Genomic DNA, 24,041 nt, shown 5'->3' on the forward strand with positions numbered 1-24,041 from the left:
CACTGTGGGTGTGTTCCTAATGCCATCCTGTTATATAGGCTTTAACACTGTGGGTGTGTTCCTAATGCCATCCTGTTATATAGGCTTTAACACTGTGGGTGTGTTCCTAATGGTATCCTGTTATATAGGCTTTAACACTGTGGGTGTGTTCCTAATGGTATCCTGTTATATAGGCTTTAACACTGTGGGTGTGTTCCTAATGGTATCCTGTTATATAGGCTTTAACACTGTGGGTGTGTTCCTAATGCCATCCTGTTATATAGGTTTTAACACTGTGGGTGTGTTCCTAATGGTATCCTGTTATATAGGCTTTAACACTGTGGGTGTGTTCCTAATGGTATCCTGTTATATAGGCTTTAACACTGTGGGTGTGTTCCTAATGGTATCCTGTTATATAGGCTTTAACACTGTGGGTGTGTTCCTAATGGGATCCTGTTATATAGGGTTTAACACTGTGGGTGTGTTCCTAATGGGATCCTGTTATATAGGCTTTAACACTGTGGGTGTGTTCCTAATGGTATCCTGTTATATAGGCTTTAACACTGTGGGTGTGTTCCTAATGGGATCCTGTTATATAGGCTTTAACACTGTGGGTGTGTTCCTAATGGTATCCTGTTATATAGGCTTTAACACTGTGGGTGTGTTCCTAATGGTATCCTGTTATATAGGCTTTAACACTGTGGGTGTGTTCCTAATGGGATCCTGTTATATAGGCTTTAACACTGTGGGTGTGTTCCTAATGGTATCCTGTTATATAGGCTTTAACACTGTGGGTGTGTTCCTAATGCCATCCTGTTATATAGGCTTTAACACTGTGGGTGTGTTCCTAATGGTATCCTGTTATATAGGCTTTAACACTGTGGGTGTGTTCCTAATGGGACCCTGTTATATAGGCTTTAACACTGTGGGTGTGTTCCTAATGGGACCCTGTTATATAGGCTTTAACACTGTGGGTGTGTTCCTAATGGTATCCTGTTATATAGGCTTTAACACTGTGGGTGTGTTCCTAATGGGACCCTGTTATATAGGCTTTAACACTGTGGGTGTGTTCCTAATGGGATCCTGTTATATAGGCTTTAACACTGTGGGTGTGTTCCTAATGCCATCCTGTTATATAGGCTTTAACACTGTGGGTGTGTTCCTAATGGTATCCTGTTATATAGGCTTTAACACTGTGGGTGTGTTCCTAATGGTATCCTGTTATATAGGCTTTAACACTGTGGGTGTGTTCCTAATGGGATCCTGTTATATAGGCTTTAACACTGTGGGTGTGTTCCTAATGGTATCCTGTTACATAGGCTTTAACACTGTGGGTGTGTTCCTAATGGTATCCTGTTATATAGGCTTTAACACTGTGGGTGTGTTCCTAATGGTATCCTGTTATATAGGCTTTAACACTGTGGGTGTGTTCCTAATGGTATCCTGTTATATAGGTTTTAACACTGTGGGTGTGTTCCTAATGCCATCCTGTTATATAGGCTTTAACACTGTGGGTGTGTTCCTAATGCCATCCTGTTATATAGGCTTTAACACTGTGGGTGTGTTCCTAATGGTATCCTGTTATATAGGCTTTAACACTGTGGGTGTGTTCCTAATGGGACCCTGTTATATAGGCTTTAACACTGTGGGTGTGTTCCTAATGGTATCCTGTTATATAGGCTTTAACACTGTGGGTGTGTTCCTAATGGGACCCTGTTATATAGGCTTTAACACTGTGGGTGTGTTCCTAATGGTATCCTGTTATATAGGCTTTAACACTGTGGGTGTGTTCCTAATGGGATCCTGTTATATAGGCTTTAACACTGTGGGTGTGTTCCTAATGGTATCCTGTTATATAGGCTTTAACACTGTGGGTGTGTTCCTAATGGGATCCTGTTATATAGGCTTTAACACTGTGGGTGTGTTCCTAATGGGATCCTGTTATATAGGCTTTAACACTGTGGGTGTGTTCCTAATGGTATCCTGTTATATAGGCTTTAACACTGTGGGTGTGTTCCTAATGGTATCCTGTTATATAGGCTTTAACACTGTGGGTGTGTTCCTAATGGTATCCTGTTATATAGGCTTTAACACTGTGGGTGTGTTCCTAATGGTATCCTGTTATATAGGCTTTAACACTGTGGGTGTGTTCCTAATGGGATCCTGTTATATAGGCTTTAACACTGTGGGTGTGTTCCTAATGGTATCCTGTTATATAGGTTTTAACACTGTGGGTGTGTTCCTAATGGTATCCTGTTATATAGGCTTTAACACTGTGGGTGTGTTCCTAATGGTATCCTGTTATATAGGCTTTAACACTGTGGGTGTGTTCCTAATGGTATCCTGTTATATAGGCTTTAACACTGTGGGTGTGTTCCTAATGGGACCCTGTTATATAGGCTTTAACACTGTGGGTGTGTTCCTAATGGTATCCTGTTATATAGGCTTTAACACTGTGGGTGTGTTCCTAATGGTATCCTGTTATATAGGCTTTAACACTGTGGGTGTGTTCCTAATGGTATCCTGTTATATATTTACAGGGTTTGCGTGAACACAGACGTCAGCGTTTTTTCACGCCGAATAAATATTTAGCTTCTTGTTGTATTTTGTGATTTATTCTCGGCTTCAGTCACTGTTCGCGCCAAATCATGAATGTAAAAGGCCAAATATTTTATTTCGATGATAACATGAGAAATCAGAGAGCCACGCATTGTTTTTGCAAAAAATACATTTTTTCTTCGCCAAATAGTTTTGCACGCAAATGTTTTCTTCTGTCGAATGTTTTCCATTAATTTAATTTGTATGAAAAACGATTTGTACGCCCCTGATTTTCTACTGAACCAACAAACACAGATTTTCAACATTAAAAACGTGTGAAATGGTTTAAAACAGTTTTTATTTTTTGGGTGGGTTTTGTAAAAATGCAGATATAGTAAAGTTAATGCGACCCTGATTTTATTTCCTACTGTTGACCAGGGCTCCGGTAAAACGTGGTTCACTATCTAGGGAATAGGAGGCCATATGGAATTTAATGGTGTCCTACATACCATCACGCTAACACACTGTAGCCTAGCCTCATTGTTTACAATAGCTTGTCTCCTATCAGGATGTGATGAGGAAGGGAGGGGGTGTCTTAAGGTGTCTGGCCTATCCCTGCCTCCTCTCTCTGGGTGTAGGCCTATCCCTGCCTCCTCTCTCTGGGTGTAGGCCTATCCCTGCCTCCTCTCTCTGGGTGTAGGCCTATCCCTGCCTCCTCTCTCTGGGTGTAGGCCTATCCCTGCCTCCTCTCTCTGGGTGTAGGCCTTTGATATGTTGTTATCTGAGGCGAGGAAAAGCAAGAAGGGGGTGTCGGGATGGTTCCTGGGTTCACCCTGCCTGCGACCTGTGTGGTGCTGAGAGTCTGCCTCCCTTAGAGCCTCAGAGCCCGACGGGGGGGGTGTGTGTGTGAGAGTCTGCCACCCTTAGAGCCTCAGAGCCCGACGGGGGGGGGTGGGCAAGCAAGCGAAACAGGGCCTGTGTTTGCTTCAGTGAGGCTGGGTAATGGATAGTAAGTGAAATATCTAGTTCAGCGGTGTGGGTGGATGCAGGAGGCTTGCACTGCGCCAGGCAGGCTGGCCTAGAATCATACTGTGTGTTTCTGTTTATTTATTACACAGTGTGACATATCTCCTGGCAGATAGCGTGGAGGCTGGGCTATGGACGATAGGACTGCCACTATCCCCCTGAGGTCCAGCTGATCCTGGCATCGTATTCCGCCTCACCTCCCCCTCGTTGCTCTGGTCAGGGAGGGGGAGGAGGAGAAGGGGGAGGAGGGGGAGGACACACAATTAATTGCAGTAACTGGAGAAGTGCAGTATTAATGGGTGTGTGGAACGGGCTGAAGGGTCCTGGGTTGTTCAGCTTTGATTTGATCTAATACTGAACTTCTGTTGTCTTCCCTCCACCTCTCTCTCTTCACTTACTCCCTCTCCTTCCATCTCTGTCTCGCTCCTTCTCTCTCTCTCCCGCTGTTTCTCTCTCTCTCCCTCTGTTTCTCTCTCTCTCCCGCTGTTTCTCTCTCTCTCCCTCTGTTTCTCTCTCTCTCCCTCTGTTTCTCTCTCTCTCCCTCTGTTTCTCTCTCTCTCTCCCTCTGTTTCTCTCTCTCTCCCTCTGTTTCTCTCCCTCTCTCCCTCTGTTTCTCCCTCTCTCCCTCTGTTTCTCTCTCTCTCCCTCTGTTTCTCTCTCTCTCCCTCTGTTTCTCTCTCTCTCTCCCTCTGTTTCGCTCTCTCTTCCTCTGTTTCTCTCTCTCTCCCTCTGTTTCTCTCCCCTCTCTCCCTCTGTTTCTCCCTCTCTCCCTCTGTTTCTCTCTCTCTCCCTCTGTTTCTCTCTCTCTCTCCCTCTGTTTCTCTCTCTCTCCCTCTGTTTCTCTCTCTCTCTCTCTCCCTCTGTTTCTCTCTCCCTCTGTTTCTCTCTCTCTCCCTCTGTTTCTCTCCCTCTCTCTCTCCCTCCAGAGGACCCAGCAGAGGCTGATCTGTGGCTGCTCAACAGCTGCACTGTGAAAAACCCGGCCGAAGATCACTTCAGAAACTCCATCAAGTAAGGCCCCCCTCTTCCTCTTCCTCCCTCTTCTTCTTCTCGTCACTCGCGTACATCCGTGGAGGCAGGGATCACACGATACTGAACCCCTGAAAAATAAACCAGGTTGAGAACAGTGGAGGCAGTAAAACAGGATTTGAAGTCTTACATCTGTTCCACTGATATCTAGTTTTATTTTCTGTCACACTCAAAACAACTGATCTCTCAGCTGCTGTAGAAACCGTGATACCGTTTCCCCCCTACACACACACACACACACACAAGCCAGTGGTTTTTCAGGGTGAAATAGTGACTATAGGATGTTATGGAGGACTTGGTTGAAGAGTCGTCTGAGGAATGACATTCATACACGGTTCAGATTCAGTCAGGCAGATCACACGCACACGCGTACACGCGCACACACGCACACACACGGACAGAGGCTGGCTGACTAGCCTGGGACAGGGACAGAGGCTGGCTGACTAGCCTGGCAGAGGGACAGGGACAGAGGCTGGCTGACTAGCCTGGCAGAGGGACAGGGACAGAGGCTGGCTGACTAGCCTGGCAAAGGGACAGGGACAGAGGCTGGCTGACTAGCCTGGCAGAGGGACAGGGACAGAGGCTGGCTGACTAGCCTGGCAGAGGGACAGGGACAGAGGCTGGCTGACTAGCCTGGCAGAGGGACAGGGACAGAGGCTGGCTGACTAGCCTGGCAGAGGGACAGGGACAGAGGCTGGCTGACTAGCCTGGCAGAGGGACAGGGACAGAGGCTGGCTGACTAGCCTGGCAGAGGGACAGGGACAGAGGTTGGCTGACTAGCCTGGCAGAGGGACAGGGACAGAGGCTGGCTGACTAGCCTGGCAGAGGGACAGGGACAGAGGCTGGCTGACTAGCCTGGCAGAGGGACAGGGACAGAGGCTGGCTGACTAGCCTGGCCCTGTGTTGACATGTTTTACTCCTTGATATACAGCCTTATTTGTTCTGATCGGTCCAAAGTGCCTTGGTTCCCTCACCGTGGAGTGACAGTGATGCCGCTTATTAAAGAGCACTGTTCAAACCTCAGGTGACACCCCATTCCAGCCTTTTAAAGGCCGAGACCAATAGTGGTGCACTCTGGGTAAATAGGGTGCCATTTTGGGTCTGTCTGAGCTGAAACTACTTCAGCGGGGAGTGACTCACAACACCACTGATGACATCACTCTGACCATGTCCACTGTGTTCAATGTCCCCAGACTGTAGCGTAACTAAGCAACCAGAGTTTGTATTTTCAGCCCTATGCGTATTTCCATTTTGTCCCCTCTAACCCTAACAGGAAATAACCTTTATATAGCCAACACAAGTGGATCTGTGTGATGTTTCTTCTTGGCAGTACGGTAACGTGCAGTAATAGTTTGTGGGACACTCAGTACTAGATGTCAATGTGAAGGATAAACTGGTAGTGTTGAGAGAGATGAGCTGTGCTGTCCTCACTGAACAGAGACTGGCCTCTGACGTCCTCACTGACTGAACAGAGACTGGCCTCTCAGACGTCCTCACTGAACAGAGACTGGTCTCTCAGACGTCCTCACTGAACAGAGACTGTCCTCTCAGACGTCCTCACTGACTGAACAGAGACTGGTCTCTCAGACGTCCTCACTGAACAGAGACTGGTCTCTCAGACGTCCTCACTGACTGAACAGAGACTGGTCTCTCAGACGTCCTCACTGACTGAACAGAGACTGGTCTCTCAGACGTCCTCACTGACTGAACAGAGACTGGTCTCTCAGACGTCCTCACTGACTGAACAGAGACTGGTCTCTCAGACGTCCTCACTGAACAGAGACTGGCCTCTCAGACGTCCTCACTGACTGAACAGAGCCTGGTCTCTCAGACGTCCTCACTGAACAGAGACTGGCCTCTCAGACGTCCTCACTGACTGAACAGAGACTGGTCTCTCTGACGTCCTCACTGACTGAACAGAGACTGGCCTCTCAGACATCCTCACTGACTGAACAGAGGCTGGCCTCTGACGTCCTCACTGACTGAACAGAGACTGGTCTCTCAGACATCCTCACTGACTGAACAGAGACTGGCCTCTGACGTCCTCACTGACTGAACAGAGACTGGTCTCTCAGACGTCCTCACTGACTGAACAGAGACTGGCCTCTCAGACGTCCTCACTGACTGAACAGAGACTGGCCTCTCAGACGTCCTCACTGACTGAACAGAGACTGGTCTCTCAGACATCCTCACTGACTGAACAGAGGCTGCTCTCTCAGACGTCCTCACTGACTGAACAGAGACTGGTCTCTCAGACGTCCTCACTGACTGAACAGAGACTGGTCTCTCAGACATCCTCACTGACTGAACAGAGACTGGTCTCTCTGACGTCCTCACTGACTGAACAGAGACTGGTCTCTCTGACGTCCTCACTGACTGAACAGAGACTGGTCTCTCTGACGTCCTCACTGACTGAACAGAGACTGGTCTCTCAGACGTCCTCACTGACTGAACAGAGACTGGTCTCTCAGACGTCCTCACTGACTGAACAGAGACTGGTCTCTCAGACGTCCTCACTGACTGAACAGAGACTGGTCTCTCAGACGTCCTCACTGACTGAACAGAGACTGGTCTCTCAGACGTCCTCACTGACTGAACAGAGACTGGTCTCTCAGACGTCCTCACTGACTGAACAGAGACTGGTCTCTCAGACGTCCTCACTGACTGAACAGAGACTGGTCTCTCTGACGTCCTCACTGACTGAACAGAGACTGGTCTCTCAGACGTCCTCACTGACTGAACAGAGACTGGTCTCTCTGACGTCCTCACTGACTGAACAGAGACTGGCCTCTCAGACGTCCTCACTGACTGAACAGAGGCTGGCCTCTCAGACATCCTCACTGACAGAACAGAGGCTGGCCTCTGACGTCCTCACTGACTGAACAGAGACTGGTCTCTCAGACGTCCTCACTGAACAGAGACTGGTCTCTCAGACGTCCTCACTGACTGAACAGAGACTGGTCTCTCAGACGTCCTCACTGACTGAACAGAGACTGGTCTCTCAGACGTCCTCACTGACCGAACAGAGACTGGTCTCTCAGACGTCCTCACTGACTGAACAGAGACTGGCCTCTAAGACATCCTCACTGACTGAACAGAGGCTGGCCTCTGACGTCCTCACTGACTGAACAGAGACTGGTCTCTCAGACGTCCTCACTGACTGAACAGAGGCTGGCCTCTCAGACGTCCTCACTGACTGAACAGAGACTGGTCTCTCAGACGTCCTCACTGACTGAACAGAGACTGGTCTCTCAGACGTCCTCACTCACTGAACAGAGACTGGTCTCTCAGACGTCCTCACTGACTGAACAGAGACTGGTCTCTCAGACGTCCTCACTGACTGAACAGAGACTGGTCTCTCAGACGTCCTCACTGACTGAACAGAGACTGGTCTCTCAGACGTCCTCACTGACTGAACAGAGACTGGCCTCTCAGACGTCCTCACTGACTGAACAGAGACTGGCCTCTCAGACGTCCTCACTGACTGAACAGAGACTGGTCTCTCAGACGTCCTCACTGACTGAACAGAGACTGGTCTCTCAGACATCCTCACTGACTGAACAGAGGCTGGTCTCTCAGACGTCCTCACTGACTGAACAGAGACTGGTCTCTCAGACGTCCTCACTGACTGAACAGAGACTGGTCTCTCAGACGTCCTCACTGACTGAACAGAGACTGGTCTCTCAGACGTCCTCACTGAACAGAGACTGGCCTCTCAGACGTCCTCACTGACTGAACAGAGACTGGTCTCTCAGACGTCCTCACTGAACAGAGACTGGCCTCTCAGACGTCCTCACTGACTGAACAGAGACTGGTCTCTCTGACGTCCTCACTGACTGAACAGAGACTGGCCTCTCAGACATCCTCACTGACTGAACAGAGGCTGGCCTCTGACGTCCTCACTGACTGAACAGAGACTGGTCTCTCAGACATCCTCACTGACTGAACAGAGACTGGCCTCTGACGTCCTCACTGACTGAACAGAGACTGGTCTCTCAGACGTCCTCACTGACTGAACAGAGACTGGCCTCTCAGACGTCCTCACTGACTGAACAGAGACTGGACTCTCAGACGTCCTCACTGACTGAACAGAGACTGGTCTCTCAGACATCCTCACTGACTGAACAGAGGCTGCTCTCTCAGACGTCCTCACTGACTGAACAGAGACTGGTCTCTCAGACGTCCTCACTGACTGAACAGAGGCTGGTCTCTCAGACATCCTCACTGACTGAACAGAGACTGGTCTCTCTGACGTCCTCACTGACTGAACAGAGACTGGTCTCTCTGACGTCCTCACTGACTGAACAGAGACTGGTCTCTCAGACGTCCTCACTGACTGAACAGAGACTGGTCTCTCAGACGTCCTCACTGACTGAACAGAGACTGGTCTCTCAGACGTCCTCACTGACTGAACAGAGACTGGTCTCTCAGACGTCCTCACTGACTGAACAGAGACTGGTCTCTCAGACGTCCTCACTGACTGAACAGAGACTGGTCTCTCAGACGTCCTCACTGACTGAACAGAGACTGGTCTCTCTGACGTCCTCACTGACTGAACAGAGACTGGTCTCTCAGACGTCCTCACTGACTGAACAGAGACTGGTCTCTCTGACGTCCTCACTGACTGAACAGAGACTGGCCTCTCAGACGTCCTCACTGACTGAACAGAGGCTGGCCTCTCAGACATCCTCACTGACAGAACAGAGGCTGGCCTCTGACGTCCTCACTGACTGAACAGAGACTGGTCTCTCAGACGTCCTCACTGAACAGAGACTGGTCTCTCAGACGTCCTCACTGACTGAACAGAGACTGGTCTCTCAGACGTCCTCACTGACTGAACAGAGACTGGCCTCTCAGACGTCCTCACTGACTGAACAGAGACTGGTCTCTCAGACGTCCTCACTGACTGAACAGAGACTGGCCTCTAAGACATCCTCACTGACTGAACAGAGGCTGGCCTCTGACGTCCTCACTGACTGAACAGAGACTGGTCTCTCAGACGTCCTCACTGACTGAACAGAGACTGGTCTCTCAGACGTCCTCACTGACTGAACAGAGACTGGTCTCTCAGACGTCCTCACTGACTGAACAGAGACTGGTCTCTCAGACGTCCTCACTGACTGAACAGAGACTGGCCTCTCAGACGTCCTCACTGACTGAACAGAGACTGGCCTCTCAGACGTCCTCACTGACTGAACAGAGACTGGTCTCTCAGACGTCCTCACTGAACAGAGACTGGCCTCTCAGACGTCCTCACTGACTGAACAGAGACTGGTCTCTCAGACGTCCTCACTGACTGAACAGAGACTGGTCTCTCTGACGTCCTCACTGACTGAACAGAGACTGGTCTCTCAGACGTCCTCACTGACTGAACAGAGACTGGCCTCTCAGACGTCCTCACTGACTGAACAGAGGCTGGCCTCTCAGACATCCTCACTGACTGAACAGAGGCTGGCCTCTGACGTCCTCACTGACTGAACAGAGACTGGTCTCTCAGACGTCCTCACTGAACAGAGACTGGTCTCTCAGACGTCCTCACTGACTGAACAGAGACTGGTCTCTCAGACGTCCTCACTGACTGAACAGAGACTGGTCTCTCAGACGTCCTCACTGACTGAACAGAGGCTGGTCTCTCAGACATCCTCACTGACTGAACAGAGACTGGTCTCTCTGACGTCCTCACTGACTGAACAGAGACTGGTCTCTCTGACGTCCTCACTGACTGAACAGAGACTGGTCTCTCTGACGTCCTCACTGACTGAACAGAGACTGGTCTCTCAGACGTCCTCACTGACTGAACAGAGACTGGTCTCTCAGACGTCCTCACTGACTGAACAGAGACTGGTCTCTCAGACGTCCTCACTGACTGAACAGAGACTGGTCTCTCAGACGTCCTCACTGACTGAACAGAGACTGGTCTCTCAGACGTCCTCACTGACTGAACAGAGACTGGTCTCTCAGACGTCCTCACTGACTGAACAGAGACTGGTCTCTCTGACGTCCTCACTGACTGAACAGAGACTGGTCTCTCAGACGTCCTCACTGACTGAACAGAGACTGGTCTCTCTGACGTCCTCACTGACTGAACAGAGACTGGCCTCTCAGACGTCCTCACTGACTGAACAGAGGCTGGCCTCTCAGACATCCTCACTGACAGAACAGAGGCTGGCCTCTGACGTCCTCACTGACTGAACAGAGACTGGTCTCTCAGACGTCCCTCACTGAACAGAGACTGGTCTCTCAGACGTCCTCACTGACTGAACAGAGACTGGTCTCTCAGACGTCCTCACTGACTGAACAGAGACTGGCCTCTCAGACGTCCTCACTGACTGAACAGAGACTGGTCTCTCAGACGTCCTCACTGACTGAACAGAGACTGGCCTCTAAGACATCCTCACTGACTGAACAGAGGCTGGCCTCTGACGTCCTCACTGACTGAACAGAGACTGGTCTCTCAGACGTCCTCACTGACTGAACAGAGGCTGGCCTCTCAGACGTCCTCACTGACTGAACAGAGACTGGTCTCTCAGACGTCCTCACTGACTGAACAGAGACTGGTCTCTCAGACGTCCTCACTGACTGAACAGAGACTGGTCTCTCAGACGTCCTCACTGACTGAACAGAGACTGGTCTCTCAGACGTCCTCACTGACTGAACAGAGACTGGTCTCTCAGACATCCTCACTGACTGAACAGAGACTGGTCTCTCTGACGTCCTCACTGACTGAACAGAGACTGGTCTCCTGACGTCCTCACTGACTGAACAGAGACTGGTCTCTCAGACGTCCTCACTGACTGAACAGAGACTGGTCTCTCAGACGTCCTCACTGACTGAACAGAGGCTGGCCTCTCAGACGTCCTCACTGACTGAACAGAGACTGGTCTCTCAGACGTCCCTCACTGAACAGAGACTGGTCTCTCAGACGTCCTCACTGACTGAACAGAGACTGGTCTCTCAGACGTCCTCACTGACTGAACAGAGACTGGTCTCTCAGACGTCCTCACCGACTGAACAGAGACTGGTCTCTCAGACGTCCTCACTGACTGAACAGAGACTGGTCTCTCAGACGTCCTCACTGACTGAACAGAGAGCTGGCCTCTCAGACGTCCTCACTGACTGAACAGAGACTGGTCTCTCAGACGTCCTCACTGACTGAACAGAGACTGGTCTCTCAGACGTCCTCACTGACTGAACAGAGACTGGTCTCTCAGACGTCCTCACTGACTGAACAGAGACTGGCCTCTCAGACGTCCTCACTGACTGAACAGAGGCTGGCCTCTCAGACATCCTCACTGACTGAACAGAGGCTGGCCTCTGACGTCCTCACTGACTGAACAGAGACTGGTCTCTCAGACGTCCTCACTGAACAGAGACTGGTCTCTCAGACGTCCTCACTGACTGAACAGAGACTGGTCTCTCAGACGTCCTCACTGACTGAACAGAGACTGGTCTCTCAGACGTCCTCACTGACTGAACAGAGACTGGTCTCTCAGACGTCCTCACTGACTGAACAGAGACTGGTCTCTCAGACGTCCTCACTGACTGAACAGAGACTGGTCTCTCAGACGTCCTCACTGACTGAACAGAGACTGGTCTCTCAGACGTCCTCACTGACTGAACAGAGACTGGTCTCTCAGACGTCCTCACTGACTGAACAGAGACTGGCCTCTCAGACATCCTCACTGACTGAACAGAGGCTGGCCTCTGACGTCCTCACTGACTGAACAGAGACTGGTCTCTCAGACGTCCTCACTGACTGAACAGAGACTGGTCTCTCAGACGTCCTCACTGACTGAACAGAGACTGGTCTCTCAGACGTCCTCACTGACTGAACAGAGACTGGTCTCTCTGACGTCCTCACTGACTGAACAGAGACTGGTCTCTCTGACGTCCTCACTGACTGAACAGAGACTGGTCTCTCTGACGTCCTCACTGACTGAACAGAGACTGGTCTCTCAGACGTCCTCACTGACTGAACAGAGGCTGGCCTCTCAGATGTCCTCACTGACTGAACAGAGACTGGTCTCTCAGACGTCCTCACTGAACAGAGACTGGTCTCTCAGACGTCCTCACTGACTGAACAGAGACTGGTCTCTCAGACGTCCTCACTGACTGAACAGAGACTGGTCTCTCAGACGTCCTCACTGACTGAACAGAGACTGGTCTCTCAGACGTCCTCACTGATCAGAGACTGGTCTCTCAGACGTCCTCACTGACTGAACAGAGGCTAGCCTCTCAGACGTCCTCACTGACTGAACAGAGACTGGTCTCTCAGACGTCCTCTCTGACTGAACAGAGACTGGTCTCTCAGACGTCCTCACTGACTGAACAGAGACTGGCCTCTCAGACGTCCTCACTGAACAGAGACTGGTCTCTCAGACGTCCTCACTGACTGAACAGAGACTGGCCTCTCAGACGTCCTCACTGACTGAACAGAGACTGGTCTCTCAGACGTCCTCACTGACTGAACAGAGACTGGTCTCTCAGACGTCCTCACTGACTGAACAGAGACTGGTCTCTCAGACGTCCTCACTGACTGAACAGAGACTAGCCTCTCAGACGTCCTCACTGACTGAACAGAGACTGGCCTCTCAGACATCCTCACTGACTGAACAGAGGCTGGCCTCTCAGGACGTCCTCACTGACTGAACAGAGACTGGTCTCTCAGACGTCCTCACTGAACAGAGACTGGCCTCTCAGACGTCCTCACTGACTGAACAGAGACTGGTCTCTCTGACGTCCTCACTGACTGAACAGAGACTGGCCTCTCAGACATCCTCACTGACTGAACAGAGGCTGGCCTCTCAGACGTCCTCACTGACTGAACAGAGACTGGTCTCTCAGACGTCCTCACTGACTGAACAGAGACTGGCCTCTCAGACGTCCTCACTGACTGAACAGAGACTGGCCTCTCAGACGTCCTCACTGACTGAACAGAGACTGGTCTCTCAGACGTCCTCACTGACTGAACAGAGACTGGCCTCTCAGACGTCCTCACTGACTGAACAGAGGCTGGCCTCTCAGACATCCTCACTGACTGAACAGAGGCTGGCCTCTGACGTCCTCACTGACTGAACAGAGACTGGTCTCTCAGACGTCCTCACTGAACAGAGACTGGTCTCTCAGACGTCCTCACTGACTGAACAGAGACTGGTCTCTCAGACGTCCTCACTGACTGAACAGAGACTGGTCTCTCAGACGTCCTCACTGACTGAACAGAGACTGGTCTCTCAGACGTCCTCACTGACTGAACAGAGACTGGTCTCTCAGACGTCCTCACTGACTGAACAGAGACTGGTCTCTCAGACGTCCTCACTGACTGAACAGAGGCTGGCCTCTCAGACATCCTCACTGACTGAACAGAGGCTGGCCTCTGACGTCCTCACTGACTGAACAGAGACTGGTCTCTCAGACGTCCCTCACTGACTGAACAGAGGCTGGCCTCTCAGACGTCCTCACTGACTGAACAGAGACTGGTCTCTCAGACGTCCTCACTGACTGAACAGAGACTGGTCTCTCAGACGTCCTCACTGACTGAACAGAGACTGGTCTCTCAGACGTCCTCACTGACTGAACAGAGACTGGTCTCTCAGACGTCCTCACTGACTGAACAGAGACTGGTCTCTCAGACGTCCTCACTGACTGAACAGAGACTGGTCTCTCAGACATCCTCACTGACTGAACAGAGGCTGGCCTCTCAGACGTCCTCACTGACTGAACAGAGGCTGGCCTCTGACGTCCTCACTGACTGAACAGAGACTGGTCTCTCAGACGTCCTCACTGACTGAACAGAGACTGGTCTCTCAGACGTCCTCACTGACTGAACAGAGACTGGTCTCTCAGACGTCCTCACTGACTGAACAGAGACTGGTCTCTCAGACGTCCTCACTGACTGAACAGAGACTGGTCTCTCAGACATCCTCACTGACTGAACAGAGACTGGTCTCTCTGACGTCCTCACTGACTGAACAGAGACTGGTCTCTCTGACGTCCTCACTGACTGAACAGAGACTGGTCTCTCTGACGTCCTCACTGACTGAACAGAGACTGGTCTCTCAGACGTCCTCACTGACTGAACAGAGACTGGTCTCTCAGACGTCCTCACTGACTGAACAGAGGCTGGCCTCTCAGACGTCCTCACTGACTGAACAGAGACTGGTCTCTCAGACGTCCTCACTGAACAGAGACTGGTCTCTCAGACGTCCTCACTGACTGAACAGAGACTGGTCTCTCAGACGTCCTCACTGACTGAACAGAGACTGGTCTCTCAGACGTCCTCACTGACTGAACAGAGACTGGTCTCTCAGACGTCCTCACTGACTGAACAGAGACTGGTCTCTCAGACGTCCTCACTGACTGAACAGAGACTGGCCTCTCAGACGTCCTCACTGACTGAACAGAGACTGGCCTCTCAGACGTCCTCACTGACTGAACAGAGACTGGTCTCTCAGACGTCCTCACTGAACAGAGACTGGCCTCTCAGACGTCCTCACTGACTGAACAGAGACTGGTCTCTCAGACGTCCTCACTGACTGAACAGAGACTGGTCTCTCTGACGTCCTCACTGACTGAACAGAGACTGGTCTCTCAGACGTCCTCACTGAACAGAGACTGGCCTCTCAGACGTCCTCACTGACTGAACAGAGACTGGTCTCTCTGACGTCCTCACTGACTGAACAGAGACTGGCCTCTCAGACGTCCTCACTGACTGAACAGAGACTGGCCTCTCAGACGTCCTCACTGACTGAACAGAGACTGGCCTCTGACGTCCTCACTGACTGAACAGAGACTGGTCTCTCAGACGTCCTCACTGAACAGAGACTGGTCTCTCAGACGTCCTCACTGACTGAACAGAGACTGGTCTCTCAGACGTCCTCACTGACTGAACAGAGACTGGTCTCTCAGACGTCCTCACTGACTGAACAGAGACTGGTCTCTCAGACGTCCTCACTGACTGAACAGAGACTGGTCTCTCAGACGTCCTCACTGACTGAACAGAGACTGGTCTCTCAGACGTCCTCACTGACTGAACAGAGACTGGTCTCTCAGACGTCCTCACTGACTGAACAGAGACTGGTCTCTCAGACGTCCTCACTGACTGAACAGAGACTGGCCTCTCAGACGTCCTCACTGACTGAACAGAGGCTGGCCTCTGACGTCCTCACTGACTGAACAGAGACTGGTCTCTCAGACGTCCTCACTGACTGAACAGAGACTGGTCTCTCAGACGTCCTCACTGACTGAACAGAGACTGGTCTCTCAGACGTCCTCACTGACTGAACAGAGACTGGTCTCTCTGACGTCCTCACTGACTGAACAGAGACTGGTCTCTCTGACGTCCTCACTGACTGAACAGAGACTGGTCTCTCTGACGTCCTCACTGACTGAACAGAGACTGGTCTCTCAGACGTCCTCACTGACTGAACAGAGGCTGGCCTCTCAGACATCCTCACTGACTGAACAGAGGCTGGCCTCTGACGTCCTCACTGACTGAACAGAGACTGGTCTCTCAGACGTCCTCACTGAACAGAGACTGGTCTCTCAGACGTCCTCACTGACTGAACAGAGACTGGTCTCTCAGACGTCCTCACTGACTGAACAGAGGCTGGCCTCTGACGTCCTCACTGACTGAACAGAGACTGGTCTCTCAGACGTCCTCACTGATCAGAGACTGGTCTCTCAGACGTCCTCACTGACTGAACAGAGACTGGTCTCTCAGACGTCCTCACTGACTGAACAGAGGCTAGCCTCTCAGACGTCCTCACTGACTGAACAGAGACTGGTCTCTCAGACGTCCTCACTGACTGAACAGAGACTGGACTCTCAGACGTCCTCACTGACTGAACAGAGACTGGCCTCTCAGACGTCCTCACTGAACAGAGACTGGTCTCTCAGACGTCCTCACTGACTGAACAGAGACTGGCCTCTCAGACGTCCTCACTGACTGAACAGAGACTGGCCTCTCAGACGTCCTCACTGACTGAACAGAGACTGGTCTCTCAGACGTCCTCACTGACTGAACAGAGACTGGTCTCTCAGACGTCCTCACTGACTGAACAGAGACTAGCCTCTCAGACGTCCTCACTGACTGAACAGAGACTGGCCTCTCAGACATCCTCACTGACTGAACAGAGGCTGGCCTCTCAGACATCCTCACTGACTGAACAGAGGCTGGCCTCTGACGTCCTCACTGACTGAACAGAGACTGGTCTCTCAGACGTCCTCACTGAACAGAGACTGGCCTCTCAGACGTCCTCACTGACTGAACAGAGACTGGCCTCTCAGACGTCCTCACTGACTGAACAGAGGCTGGTCTCTCAGACGTCCTCACTGACTGAACAGAGACTGGTCTCTCAGACGTCCTCACTGACTGAACAGAGGCTGGCCTCTCAGACGTCCTCACTGACTGAACAGAGACTGGTCTCTCAGACGTCCTCACTGAACAGAGACTGGTCTCTCAGACGTCCTCACTGACTGAACAGAGACTGGTCTCTCAGACGTCCTCACTGACTGAACAGAGACTGGTCTCTCAGACGTCCTCACTGACTGAACAGAGACTGGTCTCTCAGACGTCCTCACTGACTGAACAGAGACTGGCCTCTCAGACGTCCTCACTGACTGAACAGAGACTGGCCTCTCAGACGTCCTCACTGACTGAACAGAGACTGGCCTCTCAGACGTCCTCACTGACTGAACAGAGACTGGTCTCTCAGACGTCCTCACTGAACAGAGACTGGCCTCTCAGACGTCCTCACTGACTGAACAGAGACTGGTCTCTCAGACGTCCTCACTGACTGAACAGAGACTGGTCTCTCAGACGTCCTCACTGACTGAACAGAGACTGGCCTCTCAGACGTCCTCACTGACTGAACAGAGACTGGCCTCTCAGACGTCCTCACTGAACAGAGACTGGTCTCTCAGACGTCCTCACTGACTGAACAGAGACTGGTCTCTCAGACGTCCTCACTGACTGAACAGAGGCTAGCCTCTCAGACGTCCTCACTGACTGAACAGAGACTGGTCTCTCAGACGTCCTCACTGACTGAACAGAGACTGGTCTCTCAGACGTCCTCACTGACTGAACAGAGACTGGCCTCTCAGACGTCCTCACTGAACAGAGGCTGGTCTCTCAGACGTCCTCACTGACTGAACAGAGACTGGCCTCTCAGACGTCCTCACTGACTGAACAGAGGCTAGCCTCTCAGACGTCCTCACTGACTGAACAGAGACTGGTCTCTCAGACGTCCTCACTGACTGAACAGAGACTGGTCTCTCAGACGTCCTCACTGACTGAACAGAGACTGGCCTCTCAGACGTCCTCACTGAACAGAGACTGGTCTCTCAGACGTCCTCACTGACTGAACAGAGACTGGCCTCTCAGACGTCCTCACTGACTGAACAGAGACTGGTCTCTCAGACGTCCTCACTGACTGAACAGAGACTGGTCTCTCAGACGTCCTCACTGACTGAACAGAGACTAGCCTCTCAGACGTCCTCACTGACTGAACAGAGGCTGGTCTCTCAGACGTCCTCACTGACTGAACAGAGACTGGCCTCTCAAACATCCTCACTGACTGAACAGAGACTGGTCTCTCAGACGTCCTCACTGACTGAACAGAGACTAGCCTCTCAGACGTCCTCACTGACTGAACAGAGGCTGGTCTCTCAGACGTCCTCACTGACTGAACAGAGACTGGCCTCTCAGACATCCTCACTGACTGAACAGAGGCTGGCCTCTCAGACGTCCTCATTGACTGAACAGAGCGGAGGCTGTCCTCTCATAGGTCCTCGCTGCCTGAACAGAGGCTGGCCTCTCAGACGTCCTCACTGACTGAACAGAGCAGAGGCTGGCCTCTCATATGATAATGCACAGACATCCAGTGAGTCAGTCCCAGTAAGTAGCCTCTCTGGCCTCAGCTGTTGGCTGCTATATTGAGTCTTATTCTCTGTTTGACCTTCTCTCCTGCTTAGAGCACTTCGTTAGCCCACTTTAGGACAAATTGTTAATGACACAAATATATTGCACAGTTTTTTTGTTGGCCATCTGAAATAGTGTGTCTTATCAGACTCAGCCATAACGAGGCCAACGGGACCAACAATAGATTACCACACCAGGGGCTAATGTAATATAATGTATCAATGATTCAGATGCTCTGGTCATTTCAGAGGTCCGGGCGTCTTTTGTTCCAGCGCTAGCTACAGTAGTGCTGGGCTTATTCACACTGCTAGGCCGCGCTGCTAATTACCAGCCTAATTGAAGTGAGAGGCTGCCGCCCCGGGCGTCTGCAGTACGAAGCGGCTCCATAGGGGAATGTTGAGGCTCCTGGGGGTGTGTGTGTGTGTGTGTGTGTGTGTGTGTGTGTGTGTGTCGTGGTTCCCAACGCCTGCTTCTAAACTGCCACTTCCTCCGCATGGTCATTGATCTTACTGTGAGCTGCTGGGGCAGACTGCTCTGTGAGAAGACAGGGATCAGGAGGTCGTGTGTGTGTGTGTGATGGGTTGTGCTAATGTGTTAGATGGGGATCGAGTGAGAGAGAGAAAATTGGGGGAAAAGGGAAGTGTGTTTCAGAACATACGTTTTGTTATCCATGGTTGTTTAGTTATGTGTGTTGTGTTGACCAGGACCAGCATTGTCCTCTTCCCTGGTGTTTAGTGTTGTGGTTGGTCAGTTACAGCAGGTAGACTATATCTGACCTGACACGGCTCTGATTTCACAGATTGATGGATTTTCATTCGCCAGTATAAAAAAACAAACTAATATACACATTTACATACATGTAGATTAAATCAATATAGACCAGATTGAAATTAGATGGTGAGGTATGGCTCTCCTAACTGTGGTGTGTCTTAGAGATGGTGAGGTATGGCTCTCCTAACTGTGGTGTGTCTTAGAGATGGTGAGGTATGGCTCTCCTAACTGTGGTGTGTCTAGGAGATGGTGAGGTATGGCTCTCCTAACTGTGGTGTGTCTTAGAGATGGTGAGGTATGGCTCTCCTAACTGTGGTGTGTCTTAGAGATGGTGAGGTATGGCTCTCCTAACTGTGGTGTGTCTAGGAGATGGTGAGGTATGGCTCTCCTAACTGTGGTTTTGTGTCTTAGAGATGGTGAGGTATGGCTCTCCTAACTGTGGTGTGTCTCAGAGATGGTGAGGTATGGCTCTCCTAACTGTGGTGTGTCTTAGAGATGGTGAGGTATGGCTCTCCTAACTGTGGTGTGTTGTGTCTTAGAGATGGTGAGGTATGGCTCTCCTAACTGTGGTGTGTCTAAGAGATGGTGAGGTATGGCTCTCCTAACTGTGGTGTGCTGTGTCTAGGAGATGGTGAGGTATGGCTCTCCTAACTGTGGTGTGACTAAGAGATGGTGAGGTATGACTCTACTAACTGTGGTGTGTTGTGTCTTAGAGATGGTGAGGTATGGCTCTCCTAACTGTGGTGTGTCTAAGAGATGGTGAGGTATGGCTCTCCTAACTGTGCTGTGTATCAGATATGGTGAGGTATGGCTCTCCTAACTGTGGTGTGTCTCAGATATGGTGAGGTATGGCTCTCCTAACTGTGGTGTGTTGTGTCTTAGAGATGGTGAGGTATGGCTCTCCTAACTGTGGTGTGTCTAGGAGATGGTGAGGTATGGCTCTCCTAACTGTGGTGTGTCTAGGAGATGGTGAGGTATGGCTCTCCTAACTGTGGTGTGTCTTAGAGATGGTGAGGTATGGCTCTCCTAACTGTGGTGTGTCTAAGAGATGGTGAGGTATAGCTCTCCTAACTGTGGTGTGTCTAAGAGATGGTGAGGTATGGCTCTCCTAACTGTGGTGTGTCTAAGAGATGGTGAGGTATGGCTCTCCTTACTGTGGTGTGTCTAAGAGATGGTGAGGTATGGCTCTCCTAACTGTGGTTGTGTCTAAGAGATGGTGAGGTATGGCTCTCCTAACTGTGGTGTGTCTCAGAGATGGTGAGGTATGGCTCTCCTAACTGTGGTGTGTCTAAGAGATGGTGAGGTATGGCTCTCCTAACTGTGCTGTGTATAAGAGATGGTGAGGTATGGCTCTCCTAACTGTGGTGTGTCTCAGATATGGTGAGGTATGGCTCTCCTAACTGTGCTGTGTATCAGATATGGTGAGGTATGGCTCTCCTAACTGTGGTGTGTCTCAGAGATGGTGAGGTATGGCTCTCCTAACTGTGGTGTGTCTCAGAGATGGTGAGGTATGGCTCTCCTAACTGTGATGTGTCTTAGAGATGGTGAGGTATGGCTCTCCCTAACTGTGGTGTGTCTCAGAGATGGTGAGGTATGGCTCTCCTAACTGTGGTGTGTCTCAGAGATGGTGAGGTATGGCTCTCCTAACTGTGATGTGTCTTAGAGATGGTGAGGTATGGCTCTCCTAACTGTGATGTGTCTTAGAGATGGTGAGGTATGGCTCTCCTAACTGTGGTGTGTCTCAGAGATGGTGAGGTATGGCTCTCCTAACTGTGGTGTGTCTCAGAGATGGTGAGGTATGACTCTCCAAACTGTGGTGTGTTGTGTCTTGGCCTAAATTAGTTCTTCAACCCCTCTTTTGCAGGTGCAGACTAACATTGTCCCCTGGTGACACTCTGTTTTTCAGTTGGTGGCACCAGCCCATGATTTGGTCCCACCAATTGTTATCCGCGGCGTCACTCAATAGAAAAAATGTGTCGTTTTCATGTTGTGATTCAAAATATTTTTTTATGTGCAACTTAATCCCCTAATCATGATTTCCAGTTGTCAATGTGCTATTTTTGTTATATGTTACTGTTAAAATAGGGCTCCAGAATGTCTTCCTTTTTTTTTTAATCGAGATGAATTTGACTGCATCTTTATGTGGTCTTTTATCGTAGGTAAATTTAAATTGGGGCTAATTCACTTCCTGAGTAATTGGAACCTCAAAACACATTAGCTAGATGGCTAACTGTAGATATAATACCCACTGCTAGCAGCCATGTACAGTGTCTTCAGAAGGTATTCATACCCCGTGACTTATTCCACATCCCCCATATACACACAATACCCCATCATGACAAAGTTCAAAACATGTTTTTAGACATTTTTGCGAATTTATTGAAAATGAAATGCAGAAATATCTAATTTACATAAGTATTCACACCTCTGAGTCAATACATGTTAAAATCACCTCTGGCAATGATTACAGCTGTGTGTCTTTCTGGGTAAGTCTCTAAGAGCTGTGTGTCTTTCTGGGTAAGTCTCTAAGAGCTGTGAGTCTTTCTGGGTAAGTCTCTAAGAGCTGTGAGTCTTTCTGGGTAAGTCTCTAAGAGCTTTCCACTCCTGGATTATACAATATGTGCACATTTCAGCTCTGTCAGGTTGTTGATCATTGCTAGACAGATATTTTCAAGTCTTGCCATAGATTTTCAAGTAGATTTAAGTAAAAAAATAAAATGATAATAAAACTAGGCCACTCAGGAACATTCAATGTTGTCTTGGTAACCAACTCCAGTGTATATTTAGCCTTGTGTTATGGGTTATTTTTCTGCTGAAAGGGGAATTTGTTTCCCAGTGTCTGTTGGAAAGCAGACTGAAGCAGGTTTTCCTCTGATTTTGCCTGTGCTTAGTTCTATTACGTTTCTTTCTGTTTGTTTTTTCTCCTGAAAAACTCCCCCGGTCCTGAACGATTACAAGCATACCCATAACATGATGCAGCCACCGCTATGCTTGGAAATATGGAGTGGTACCTTCCTCTCCGGCAACTGATACACCATACAAAGTGTAATTAATAACTTCTCCATGCTCATAGGGATATTCAATGTTTGCTTTTAGGTGCCTTTTTGTGAGGCATTGGAAAACTTGCCTGGTCTTTGTGGTTGAATCTGTATTTGAAATTCACTACTCGACTGAGGGACCTTTTTAAAATTAGCTGTATGTCGGGTACGGAGATGAGGTAGTCACTCAATAATCATGTTTAACTCTATTATTGCACACAGAGTGAGTCCGTGCGACTTGTTAAATCCATTTTCAAACAACTTATTTAGGTTTGTCTTAACAAAGGGGTTGAAATATTTATTGACACAACACATTTCAGGTTTTCATTTTTTATTAATTGGTAAAACATTTCTAAAAACATACTTTGACTGTGTGTGTGTGTGTGTGTGTGTGTGTGTGTGTGTGTGTGTGTGTGTGTGTGTGTGTGTGTAGGCCAGTGAAACAACATCTCAATTGAATCCATTTTAAATTCAGGCTTTAACGCAACAAAATGTGGGGAAAAAGTATTTCTGAACTCCCTGTATTCATCCAACAGTATATCTAATATCCCCCCCATAAACATTGCAGTTTTAGACTACCGCCCAATGAGGCCTACCGCCCAAAGAGGCCTACTGCCCAATGAGGCCTACCGCCCAATGAGGTCTACCGCCCAATGAGGCCTACCGCCCAATGAGGCCAATAAGGTCTACCGCCCAATGAGGCCTACCGCCCAATGAGGCCTACCGCCCAATGAGGCCTACTGCCCAATGAGGCCTACACTTTCTGTATCTCAAAGCCATATCAAATATGTTGTTTGTAAAATAGTTGCTACTGAGTTGAAACGTTGAGAAATATAAAGTATTCCTATAGACAGCTGAGAACCTCCTCTCTCCGACAGTGGAAACAGGAAATCTGGGCTTTCTCCGCAATTGGATTTTTAAAGGTTATACAATCAGAATACTGATTGTATTGCATATATTTGCCCTTGGAAAGGAGCGAGAGAGATTGGCTGCAGCAGGAAACAGGTACATGGGCAGGCAGGCAGACACTTTCATTACAGGAATCATGAGGATACTGTATTTTACTGTTTGACCAAATCGTGGTTTTATCCTCTTCAAGAAGGTGAGCCTGTAGAATGGGCAGCTCACACCGACGCGACCAATAAGAAAAATGTAACTCGCACAGCCAAGTCAAAGGGTCGCAGAATGCCATCGAAGACAGATGTAGAAGAGGTTTGTGCTGGTACCCAGTTTTTAGGTCAAGCTAACAACTGGTTGGTGGAGGTAAGATGCCCTCCAGTTTCAGTCTTCCAGGCCTTGATGCTTCTATGGAGGGTTAGGGAGGGAGGGTTAGGGCTGGTGGGGATAGGTTAGGGAGGTAGGGTTAGGGAGGGAGGGTTAGGGCTGGCGGGGGTTAGGGAGGGAGGGTGAGGGAGGGAGGGAGGGAGGGAGGGTTAGGGCTGGCGTGGTTAGGGAGGGAGGGTGAGGGAGGGAGGGAGGGAGGGAGGGAGGGTGAGGGCTGGCGGGGTTAGGGAGGGTGAGGGAGGGAGGGAGGGTTAGGGCTGGCGTGGTTAGGGAGGGAGGGGAGGGTGAGGGAGGGAGGGAGGGAGGGAGGGTGAGGGCTGGCGGGGTGAGGGAGGGAGGCAGGGTTAGGGCTGGGTTCAGTGAGTCCATCATGTGGCTACTGTCTTTCATCCTTACATCTAAAGAGCCACGAGGTGAACCGTGAAGATGGGTCTCGTGATGTCATCTCTAATGGCCAC

The 24,041-nt window shown here is 50.2% G+C and overlaps 1 protein-coding gene across 1 annotated transcript in view; it reads left to right on the forward strand.

Annotated features, from left to right (window-relative positions):
* cdkal (CDK5 regulatory subunit-associated protein 1-like 1) overlaps nucleotides 1-24,041 on the forward strand; it is an 807,683-nt gene that overhangs the window by 124,533 nt on the left and 659,109 nt on the right. The window contains 1 exon segment of the mRNA NM_001173677.1: nucleotides 4,470-4,554. Coding sequence (NP_001167148.1) covers nucleotides 4,470-4,554 — 85 coding nt within the window.

The sequence above is a fragment of the Salmo salar genome, chromosome ssa05 (assembly GCF_905237065.1).
Source record: "Salmo salar chromosome ssa05, Ssal_v3.1, whole genome shotgun sequence".
Classification (NCBI taxonomy): Eukaryota; Metazoa; Chordata; class Actinopteri; order Salmoniformes; family Salmonidae; genus Salmo; species Salmo salar.